Raw genomic sequence first — 12479 nt, 5'->3', positions numbered from 1 at the left:
AACCTGTACTATGTTGATGATGCTACCCTGATAGCCAGAAATACAAATTTTAATATAAAGAACAAACTAATAACAAGTCTTAGAAAAAACAAAAAATATATTGAAGGGATACTTCGCTTTTCAGATCAACTATTAACAATAAAGGACTATGCAGTCATGAAATATGCTACAGACCAGATCTTGGCAGAATAACTATGAAAGGTTTGGAAAAGATATTTAAAAACCATGATATTCCTATTCCTACAAGACAAGAAATAATGCAGGCAATGGGATTACCTGTGACATTATATGGAAGCAAAAACTGAAAAAAACCAACATAGAAATGGTCCTTTTGAAATTCTCACTTGAGGTCCAAACGGCCAAGCTCAAATTATCCCACTTCAGATACAGTATATTACCATGGCAACATCTAATGTTTGTGTAGTATTATTTTAAGCGGACTGTGTTTTTCTATTATTGTGACTTAGATGAAGTTCAGAGCACATTTTATGATCAATTCATGCAAAACTCTACATAATCCCAAGGGGTTCACATACTTTTTCTTGCAACTGAATAATTAAGTGGCATGCGTAAAGAAATCTCACTATACAATTTTCAACCATTTTTCAACCAGTTTATATACCATTTACTTTTAACACACGAGAACAAACTACTAAACAATGTCTAAATCCATATTTACTTTAAAGTAGATAAAGAATATTAATTGCATTATACTTTTCATCAGATATACAAAAGTAAAAGAAGCTGATAGACATGTTAAACTAAGGGTTCTCAAACTGCAGATCATAACTTCTCTGGGACTACAAACATTTTGGTGGTTGAAAATTGTTATGAGGCTAATCAAAGTAGAGAAGATAAAGAAGAAGTGTCATCTCAAATCTCAAATCCTAAAGTTGTAATAGTGCTCCTCTTTTTGATTCAAGCCCTGCTGCTGACTTGGAGGGACCTGCTTTTACATTTGTATTCTTTGTCTCCAGAGAGGTCTCATGGAGAGGTGGGTGAGTCCCTTGTCCTTAGCTACATGGCTTCTCCCCCCATTTCTCCTCTGCTTCAGTACAGCCTGGTCCTCCATCACCCTCCGAGGAGGATGGCCAGGTTCAATGGGGATGGGAGGGTTGGAACAAATCTGGAAGAAACAGACCCTTCCTTCTGCGCCGGGTAACTGCGAGCAAACCCAAGGAGCAGCCAGCGAAGAGGCAGCCCTCGAGTGATTGCTGTCCCTTTCCCTCCTTCTCCTTCCTTCTGAAGTGAGGGATGAAAAGCGCCCTCATTTCTAGCCAGCGTCCCATCGCCTGTCTTTGCTTGCAGAGTGTGCGGCAGAGCTGGAGGACCAGGTTGGATGGCAGGGGCTGAGCGCCCAGTGGCCACTGCATGGTGCCACCCATGCCCTGCCACCTGCCTTCCCTTGCCTTGCGGCTGCAGTAGCAACAGCAACAGGTGGAGGCAGAGGAGCAGGGGTGAGTGGGGGAGGCAAGCAATCTGGCTGATGGACATGCTACACAGCTGCCTGTTCCGTCGCAGCTGCAGGCAAGCAAAGACAACAGAATGGGCAGCCAGCCAAGTGGTACGTCCAGTAGGCCAGATAGCTTGCCTCCCCCACCCCACCCGTACCTCTGCCAGTGCCGTTATGAGGCAAGGTGTGGTGGGGCAGGGATGGCACCATGGCGCAGCCTCTGCATTCTTGGCCCCCGCTGTCCAACCTGCCTCCAGCTCTGCCACATACTCCACAAAGACAGTGGGACAGATCGTGTGCCTCCCCCCGCCCTACGCAGGCTGCAGCTGCTTCCAGACACCTTCTGGCCCTGCGGTCTCTCCATCTCCAATGCTGGCCATGCCCACTGCCCACCCCCGCTGATTACGCACTGAACTAGGGCTTATTTTGCGAGCCGCATGAAAAACCATGCTAGGTCTTATTTTTGTGATAGGTTGTATTTTCAGGGAAACACGGTAGGTAGTCCTCCTTCTTCAATCCACCTCCCTTCCCTTTGCTCTCTGCATTTCACTTCTCCATCTTTTTAGCAGTCATATTGATATATTTCTTCTCATTCTGTTCCTTTGTCATAATTTAGTTTATTGTCCTATTATTTTATTTCTGTTTACATGCCTTTTCATATTTCTTCCTTTTTATTCTTGTAAGCTCCCTAAACTAGCCCCATAATGAGATAGATGGCAAATAAATGTAACAAATAAATAAACAGCCCTTGGAGTATCTGTACAGAAATGTATATGTTAATGAAAGTCAGTCTTTTTACCATTATTTTAAATTACTAATCTTTCAAAATAGGTGTTTTTTATTATCTGGTAAGAGAATAGTTAAAGAAAATGCAAGTAAAAATAAACCTAAGTTAACTTCTGTTTCAACAAATGTTAGATACAATCCAAAATGAGAAGTGGATTACAATATAATACTATACTATAACTCATTGGGGGGGAGAGAGAGAGGGAGGGAGGGAGGGAGGGAGAGGGAGAGGAAGAGAGAGATAGAGAGGGAGGGAGAGAGAGAGAATGAGGAGGGAGGCAGGGAAGGCGGGTGGAAGAAGTGAGATTGGAATGAGAGGGAGGGAGGGTCTGAGGGAAGTCCTGCCTTAGCACTTGGCCACCAACAGCCAAGCTGCTCTCTTGCCAACCCCTTGTTCCCTCCTCCTGATGGTCTCCTATCCTATCACTGAGGATACTTTGATTAGAAAGCCATGTTTCCTCACATGGAGAGGGAGTGAGCCTCCCTCTAACCCATGCACTTTGCCCTCCCGCACCCAGCATTAGCAACCCAGCCAAGAAAAGTGAGCACCGCAGCAGCACCCGAGGAGGATGTAAGCATGGCCAGGTACCACCTCAGGGAAGCGGGGCTGGGCTGGTGCCCTGGGAACTTGAGGGCCAGGCTCGACACTTGCCCTTCGCTACCCAGGGCTCTGGACAGCCCGTGTTGTCCAGTGGTTCTCTGCATGGTCTGAGAGGGATAGTGAGGCTCCTTTGGTGGACAAGGCTTTGGGGTTCACCCAGGTGTCACCTTCCTCCACTGGAGATTCCCCCTTCCAGCCTTGCCTGCCCCCCCCCCCCCCACAAGAGGCAGAGGACAACACTGCTGCATGTTGAAGTGTGGAGAAGAAAGTTTGCAGGAAGCAATTTTGACGGAGTCCAACTTCTGCCTTGACAGATCTTTGGAGAGAAGAATAGGAGGTAGCAGGGGACCTGCCTGACGGAAGGCTGACCCAACAAGCCAGCGTCCTTACCACACGATTGGAAATGTGGACCAACCTCCCTTGTGTAGGACCGGGGAACACTTGCCTCCTCCTCTTACTCTCCAGAGATCTGTCAAGGCAGAAGTTGGATTTGGAGAAACTACCTTGTACAAACTTTCTCCTTTGCGCTTCCATATGTAGTTATGTCATTCTCCACCTCCTGTTTTGCTGGGAGGGAACACTGGACAGGGAAATGCCAATGATTCTAGGATTGGAGGAATGTTTTGCATTCTGTGCATACACACGCACACACAGCATTCCAAGCTTGGAGTCTTTTATCCACATCTGAGTTTGCAAATTGCCCATCATGCCTGAGTTTGGGGAGAAGGTCCTCTCCTTCCCCAAACTCAGAATGCAGGGTATGTGTGTGCGTGCATGTGCACGCACTTGGCTGCCAGCAGTTTGGGGAGTCCAGAAGCTTGTGAGGCACTAAATTGTCCCCATATTGAGTTAGCTGGTGCGACTTGTTCCATCCAGAGTCAGCCGCACCCAGTGAGTGGCGTCAAGGCAACCATGTCCACCCAGTCACAGCAACCTGGCTGTGACCACCCAGACATATTGACCCAAAGATTTATATCTGGCCACTGTGAGTCATCATAGTCTTACATAAAACTGGTCCTTTGAGGACAACCATAATGCTGATGTGGCCTTCAATGAAATTGAGTTTGACACCCCTGCTCTAGCACAATATGCATAATATACAACTAGTTAAATCTCAACTCTTTCTTCACATCCTCCTTTACCTGGACACACAGAACACTCTACAAATTATTGCAGCCTATCTACAACACACTGCAAGGGGAACAGCTGCAGATTACCTTTCCACCAATTCCAACTCAATTAGTGCACAATTTCATTGCTCATTATGACTTTGCCTTTTCACTGGCACTGTTCTAGATTAATGTTTCAATTGTTCATCTTTCTAAGGAAAAATAAACCATGCTATGAACACAAGAACTCAAGAAACATTGCCTTTGCATAAGGTATATTTGGACTGAACAGTGTGGGGTACTTGGTACACTCTGAGCTTGGCTGTTTTCTTGCAGATGTTTCATTACCAAACTAGGTAACATCATCAATGCTAGTAAGGAGTGGAGTTTGATCTCATTTTATATATTAGTGACTTGACCTGTCCATATCCAATGTTGGTGAGAGTGATTTCGGTGGTTCATTGATTGGGCTGTTGTTTACTTTTAGCTGTTTGGTAGTTTCTTGATTAGGATAATGTTGGCTTTTGATTGTTGATCTGATATTAATCTTGGTGTTAATCTCTGCTCATCTAGATATTGTTTGTTGATGAGGAAGCGTTTCATCTGTTTATTTCCTTTTTAGGGTTTTGATTATCTCTTTTGAATAGTATGTAGATGTTGTTTCTATGTGACCATTGATGGCCAGGCTTCCCGGAACTCTTTTGTGTTTTTGGATTTTGCTTGGTCCAGGATGTTCAGTTTCCTAGTTGAAAGTATGGTTAAGTTTGTTCATGTTGTGAAACTAACGAGTTTTCATGTCTTCTAACTGCAAGTTGGTTTTCATAGATGTGCTCTGCTAATTTATCTTACATAGTAGCTGTCCTTACACTGTATGTTGTAGATGATTCCGGGTTTTTTTTCCCTGAGCTGCTGGCTCTTTTGGTTTATTTAGGATGTTTTGGAGGGCTTTATATGGTTTGTATGCTATAGTGATACCATCTGATTGTAATAGTCTGTTGGTAATTTCTGGGATGTTTTTAATGTATGGCAGCATTACCCTTTCCACAGCTTATTTGGTTGGGCTATATTGGGTTGAGTGGTGAGGTACTTTATTATAAAATTGAATGGACATCTATTTTGTTGAGAGAAGTTGTATAAATGATCTGTTTTCTTTTTCTGATATTCAAGAAACATCGGCTTTACATGAAGTAAGATATTAAAAGTATCTTAAGTGGATAGCTATCAAATATAAATGGAATGGAATGGAATGGAATGGAATGGAATGGAATGGAATGGAATGGAATGGAATAGAATAGAATAGAATAGAATAGAATAGAATAGAATAGAATAGAATAGAATAGAATAGAATAGAATAGAATAGAATTCTTTATTGGTCAAGTGTGATTGGACACACAAGGAATTTGTCTTGGTGCATATGCTCGCAGTGTACATAAAAGATGTACACCGAGAGCATATGCACCAAAGACAAATTCCTTGTGGGTCCAACCATACTTGGCCAATAAAGAATTCTATTCTGTCCTGTCCTGTCCTGTTCTGTCCTGTCCTACTCCACTCCATTCCACTCCACTCCACTCCACTCCTATTCTATTTTATTCTATTCTAAATAAGATCACTTTAATAAGCTTCTTCTATCATACAAAGTTTCTGAATTTTCTATGCCACCCAAAGCTATTACATGTGTTATACAGCAGGAGTCCATAATCCCTGGGCTGCGGCCCATTATTGGGCTTGAGTAGTTCGGAACCGGATTGCAGAAATGGCGGGCAAGTCCATGCATGCATCCCCACTTGTGTAGGGAGTGAGCGAGCGCATGCATGCACACTCAAGTGTGAGTTAGAGGGTGCAAGTGCACAGTGTGCACACAAATGGAGTTGTGTGCCTATTGCTTGCACAGAACCATCCCTTTTCCCCACGGCCTATCTGCAAAGCTGGAAAGGTTGCAGAACTCTGTTATACAATCTGATAATAAGATTAATAGATAAAATACATAAATAAGAGGTTAGCAACATGGCACCTTTCAAGATTTTGGCCATTTCAAAATATATATTTAAATATATTTGTATTTGTATTTCATTTGTATTTGTATTTCATGTTTTTTAATTCTGGCTGTACACCGCCCTGAGTCCTCAGGGAGAAGGGCAGTATATAAATTTAAAATAAAAAAAAAAAATTAAAAAAAAATGACCTATCTCCAGTACTATTATGTACAATAAGTTTTGAATCTACAAGTTGGCTACCTCTGGCTTAAAAGAAATTTGTTCTGCTGAAAATTTAGAAGAAAGGAATATCCATTCCTTGTTCCAGATTCATTTCTATAATGCAAAATCACGGCACCTAACAATTATATCTAAATCAGGTCTGAACAATGTGGACTTAATTTATTATTCTCTAATTTGTTAGTAGTAGCATTTCAACTACAACTTTTTAAATCTATGGTATCATTTATTTACTTAGAGTTAAATAAATGTGCCATTTTCCTTTTGGGCAGTCAAGATAGTATGCATAATGCTCTCTCCTCTAATTTAATCATCACAAAAATAACTATTTGAAATAGATTAAGTTGATAAACTGTAATTGCCTAACAACTAATTACATAACTGAATATATTTTTGAACCAGGTGCTTCTTTGGTCTGAGTCCAACCTTACAAACATTAATTTATATAGGCTGATGGAGAGCATAAACTAAAATACAGTATATATCCTATTGAAAATGAATTATGTAAAATGAATTATGTTCATTTTACATAATTTCTGAAAAAATTAAATAATACAGTGGCTAACTCTCTATGTATTAAACATTTTACTCAAGCTTGATAGGGATATGTTTACTAAGAACAGTAATCTTGCTTTAACTCTGCTCTGTATTTTATTCCTATTAAAATGATTTTTATATAAATTAGAGCACAATATTTATAGTATCTTTAATACAATATTTTACTTTTAATTAACATTATAAAATGTTGATATCTCTGAAACATTACATTATTTTATACTAAGCAAGAAAAACATTAGTAGCCATTTACCACGTATACAGGATGCAATCTGTATTCATTTATCATTCTTATGGTGTTTTATTTGCAAAATTTTTGCTATGAACACTAATAGTTAAGGAAGCCATCTGCACTGATTTGCCGGGGGGACAAAGAATGAGCAAGGTGAATCTGTATGCTTCAACAGAACACAGCTGGCTAATGCTAGAATTTCTAACTTATAGGCTAGGCTTCTTGCTTGCTTGCTAAAAAATAACAACAGAAGGAGGACATTCCAAATTGTTTCCTGGACTTAAGAATAATAAATCAATTCCTGCTGCCAATCATACAATGCATCCTTTCCCCTTCAAACTATATTTTAATGACATGTTAAATAAAATCATGGTCGTGTGGGCAACCTTAAATCCCTATAGGTAAGAGGACTAAATGGAGAACTAGAAATTGAGAATGAGAAGAAAAGTTGAAAATTTAAGGATATATCAGAAAGAAAAATAAAAAATTAAGAAGGAAAAGAAAAGAGGCAGCTTTCATTACTTATGAAACTGAACCTGCAAATCCCAAGCCCATGGCTCCAGCAGGCTATCCTGAGGAAATTTAACTCTTGCTGCAAGATTTGTTGCAAGCACAGCATTTAAGTGACTAACAGTTAGTTAACCTGTTAGTTCATTATTACATTGATAATCTAATGTCTGCCTAATTTTAGAACTGAGAGTTGTTAAACATGCTCTCCCTCTCCCCCCAAAGATGTAAAAAGTAAGCTTCTCTGGTTCCATTTTCTATGGTTTTATCATAACTCAACAAACTATATTTGCAAACTCTGAAGTGCTGAACTCTGGAATATATCTGGAAATATGAGAGTAGAGGGAACATATATGACGGATGGAAATCACTGAAAGTTCTTTTGATGTGTTTTAAATTTAACATTTTAACATTTCCTGAATTTAAAAATTAATCAAACCAAATACTTACAGTCCATATATTTGTGGTGCAATCTCAAGCCTATTCAGATGCATGTAAAGTTCAGTGTCATGTCTCTTTAGCAAATAATCTTGGATCTGATTAACTTTTGCAACAATAGCTATTGATGGACCTAAATCTTGTGGTCTTGCAAATGGAATAGGGGTCATCACAGCATCTTTTTCCTATTAAAATTGATAAAAACAAGAAAAATAAATTTAAGTCAATTATTAACTGAGATGCCCAAATGAGTTTACCAAAAGATAATTGTGACTGTGGAAGCTGAACATTCTACTAAAAGGAAAGGAAACTTTCCATTTAGGATTCTAGATTTCAAAGTTGTAAGCAGTATTATTAATCTACGAAGACTACAATCTAAATATGATAAATCAACATCAAAAGGAGATTCTCCCCATCCCACCATAGAAATGCAGCTTGGAGATGCCATACTATCTATTTTAAAATTCAAATGGATAGATGGATTAAACTCCTACTCTGTGAGGTAGGGTATGTTTGATTAGCCTGTCCCAGGTAAATGATGGTCTTTGAGGGTTTCCAGAAGAGACTGGGGTTTCCCCAGTTTGGAAGAGGCTGTAGTTTAGCCAAAGAATGAACAAGGGCTAACCCCTGGACCAGATTCCTCATATACAATCTTTTCCTGTGTGCCAATCTGGGCCGTTTCTTGGCTTTCCAAGATGCTCAGGATGATGTAGTGCCAAAAGAGAAACCTGAAGAACAGATGGAGGAAGTTGAAGACTAAATCTGACTGAACAAAGTGTTGCTGGATCACATTGTGGCAATAAGGGCAGAGAACAGCTATTTTTCTGTCCTAATTATTCCTAATGATAATAATGCAATGATCTGTTTAAAGGAACTCATCTCCTGCTGGTGGAGAACAAGTCACAGGAACTTCTTGGTGTGTATGTGTGTGTATTATGCGATTCAGGTACAATTCAAAGTGTTAGTTATCACCTTCAAAGCCCTTCATGGCACACAGCCTGGATGTGTCCATTCCTGGACAAAAAAGCCCTTCTCACAGTTACCTACAACCTAGTCACCTCTCATTTGGGTTACATAATTACGTTACGTCTTGAAAGAGGCGGTGGTGAGGCCCCTCCTCAAGAAGCCCTCCCTGGATCCAGCTGTGTTAGCAAATTATCGTCCTGTCTCCAACCTTCGCTTTGTTGCAAAGGTTGTTGAGAGTGTGGTTGCACGACAACTGCCTCGGTACCTGGATGAATCGAATTATCTAGATCCATTCCAGTCGGGCTTCAGGCCCGGGTACAGCACAGAGACAGCATTGGTCGCATTGGTTGATGATCTCTGGAGGGCTCGGGACAGTGGTTGCTCCTCTGTCCTGGTCCTACTAGACCTCTCAGCGGCTTTTGATACTATCGATCATGATATCATGCTGCACCGGTTGGAAGGGTTGGGGGTGGGGGGCACTGTTCTACAGTGGTTCTCCTCCTTTCTCTCTGACCGGTCGCAGTCTGTGTTGACAGGGGGGCAGAGGTCGACCCCGAGGCCCCTTATATGTGGGGTGCCACAAGGATTGGTCCTCTCGCCCCTTCTATTCAACATTTATGTGAAGCCGCTGGGTGAGATCATCCGTGGTTTTCGGGTGAAGTACCATCAGTACGCTGATGACACCCAGCTGTACATCTCCTCCCCAGACCACCCCAATGATGCCCTCGAGGTGATGTCCCGGTGCCTGGAGGCCGTACAGATCTGGATGGGGAGGAACAAACTCAGACTCAACCCATCCAAGACCGAGTGGCTGTGGTTTCCGTCGTCCCGATATAGTCAGTTGGCGCCATCTCTGACTATTGGGGGCGAGTCGTTGGCCCCCACAGATGGGGTTCGCAACTTGGGCATCCTCCTGGACTCGCGGCTGTCTTTAGAAGAGCATATGACGGCCGTGGCCAGGAGGACTTTTTATCAGGTTCGCCTGATTCGCCAGTTGCGTCCCTTTCTGGATCGGGACTCGTTACGCACGGTCACTCACGCCCTTGTCACCTCACGCCTGGATTATTGTAATGCTCTCTACATGGGGCTCCCCTTGAGAAGCACCCGGAGGCTCCAACTGGTCCAGAATGCGGCCGCGCGGGTGGTGATGGGAGCAATGTGGCGCTCTCATGTAACCCCCCTCCTGCGTGAGCTGCACTGGCTCCCGGTGGTCTTCCGGGTGCACTTCAAGGTTTTGGTTACTATCTTTAGAGCGCTCCATGGCTCAGGACCAGGGTACTTACGAGACCGCCTCCTGCCACCAATAGCCTCTCACTGACCAGTTCGCTCCCATAGAGAAGGACTCCTCAGGGTGCCGTCGGCCAAACAATGTCGACTGACGGCCCCCAGGGGGAGAGCCTTTTCTGTGGGGGCACCTACCATCTGGAATGGGCTTCCCCCGGAGTTACGAAACATCCAAGACTTACGCATATTCCGCCGTGCCCTGAAAACATTTCTATTCCAACAAGCTGGTCTGGCCTAACTCTCCCTTTTAAATTGGCTTTTAAACTGGCTTTTAAATCGGGTTTTAGACCTCTTTAGATAAATTTGGATGTTTTAATCTTTGAGCCTAAATTACTTAATCTGTTTTTTAATAGTTTTTAACTTCTATATGTATTTGTATTTATTATGGCTGTTCACCGCCCTGAGTCCTTCGGGAGTAGGGCGGTATACAAATATGAAAAATAAATAAAATAAAATAAATAAATAATGTAATTTAAATGCAACCACCCTTGAAGAATATCCCAACGTTTCACTTGATTCAAATTGCAGTGTCACATCTACTGGATCCTGATTTGTTTTCAGATGCAACTCAAGGTATTGGTCAACACCATTAAAATCCTACATGACTTGGGGCCTTTAAAAGACTACCACTCCCTTGTTACATAGTGTGCTGTGGGTCCCATCTATTAAGGATATACATCTGATGGGACAGCAACATAAATTTGTTTAATAAATATATGAGGGATCACTCTTTTCCAATTATTTCTGCCCATTTCCTGCAATTAGGCAGAATGGATGGACTTCAAGTCCCATCAATTAGGCAATATTGTCTTTTGGGATCCAGAAAAAATGCCCTCTTTGCTTCAGAACTTGTTTTTGGAATTATACCACAAAGTTCTATTTGGCTAAAATCTGATGATGTTCAGAAAGCTGTTAAAAACCTGGTAATTTTCCTAGCATTTGGGGCAGAATGAGAAGTGAGGTCCTTGGGTGGGTTTTTTTTTTTTTTTTTTGGTTATATATTTATTTGGATTCCTTTTTGTTTTGCATTTTTAATTAATTGTAAGCTCCACAGAGTTGCTAAAAGTTGGGCATAAAGGAAAAACAACAACAGCAGTTTATGCTGAAAATTACATAAAGAATTAAACAGCAAAGTGATACATTTGATTTGATCAGATTACTGATCTCCATCTGAAAAACACTAATGTAGTTTTGTTTTAAGTTAGTACAGTACACGGGAATAGGGAGCTATAAAATTTGTTTACCATAAACATTTTAAGTTATCTAAGACTAAAATCTTCAAATATATTGTTATAACATATTTTAAATGGCATATTTACTTCATTCAATATTAGACATAATTAATTAAAAAAATATTTTTACATATGAATTTCTATCAACTGGTACCTTTTGACTGTCATGCTCATAGGTTGAAAACCAATGTTCCGCTGTTTTCATTAGATGGGTGAACATTGCACTGAAAGAGATTATATCATTACATAAGAATGATAATTGTAATAATCAGAATCATAAATTTAAAAACAAATGGAAATTATTGAACATACTAGGCATCATGCTCCAGGTAGTCAGGATTCAAAAGAATGTTCATCTCCTCACTGGAAAAAATACACATATATTTAAACATTTATTTCTGGAATTTTCCTTAAATAACTTATAATAGAAATGCAAGCTAAGTAAAACTAGCCTTTATCATTAAAATTATAATTCCAGTTTAGACAAATGGAGTCTTTACTCTCTCTATAGATCAGTCTTTCTATAGATCAGGAATAAAAACTTAGTTATGTTGTCTGCAAAACAATGGAAGAACTATCTAATTATTTGAAATAACAAATTACTGAATGCCACAATATATTATTTCAATACATTTGATCTAGAATAATTGATCACTGTTTGTTGAAAACAAACAAAAAGCTTACCAGTCAAATACAATATTAAAACAGTACTTTATTTTAATAAAAAATATTTTAAATCTTATTTACCAGCAATTAATCATTGACAATGATTCTTATTCATTTTCTTTTGTGGTTAGAACTCTAATATGAAAGGAGAAGCATAATATGCCCAGTGAATGCACCACTGAAAAATTTGATACTTTTTTCCTCATTAGATCCTGCACCTATTAACTAAATTTCATGCATATGCATGCAAAGAATTTGGATCTTGGAGATTCTCCCTTCCTTTGCTTCAGGAAAAGAGTTCTTGTAGGCTAATTGATTCTAGGGAAGAGCACATAGCCTGGCATAGCAAGTAAATTGTGAAACTATCAGCTCATATGAATAGACTAGCTGGATACCCATGCTTCGCTACGAAACTATGTGATCGGGCTTGATAA

At 40.4% G+C, this 12479-nt stretch overlaps 1 protein-coding gene and 1 long non-coding RNA gene across 8 annotated transcripts in view; one reads left to right on the top strand and one right to left on the bottom strand.

The window, feature by feature from the left end:
* Nucleotides 1-12479, bottom strand: part of TBC1D5 (TBC1 domain family member 5) — a 476616-nt gene that overhangs the window by 195748 nt on the left and 268389 nt on the right. For all 7 annotated transcript variants that reach the window (XR_015733979.1, XM_087892584.1, XM_034402458.3 and 4 more), the window contains 3 exons: nucleotides 11692-11742; nucleotides 11534-11603; nucleotides 7910-8082 (listed from right to left, as the gene is read on the bottom strand). Coding sequence is in view for 6 of the 7 variants with exons in the window: in XM_087892584.1 (XP_087748710.1) it covers nucleotides 7910-8082; nucleotides 11534-11603; nucleotides 11692-11742 (294 nt within the window). In the remaining variant the exon portion in view is untranslated. The remainder of the gene's footprint in view (nucleotides 1-7909; nucleotides 8083-11533; nucleotides 11604-11691; nucleotides 11743-12479) is intronic.
* Nucleotides 1-12479, top strand: part of LOC117655229 (uncharacterized) — an 80681-nt gene that overhangs the window by 35477 nt on the left and 32725 nt on the right. The gene's annotated exons all lie outside the window — the stretch shown is intronic.

The sequence above is a fragment of the Pantherophis guttatus genome, chromosome 4, assembly GCF_059756535.1.
Source record: "Pantherophis guttatus breed Tessera chromosome 4, ASM5975653v1, whole genome shotgun sequence".
NCBI classification, from domain to species: domain Eukaryota; kingdom Metazoa; phylum Chordata; class Lepidosauria; order Squamata; family Colubridae; genus Pantherophis; species Pantherophis guttatus.
Note: the sequence above shows the minus strand (reverse complement) of the source record. Positions and strands in the feature narration are given on the sequence as shown.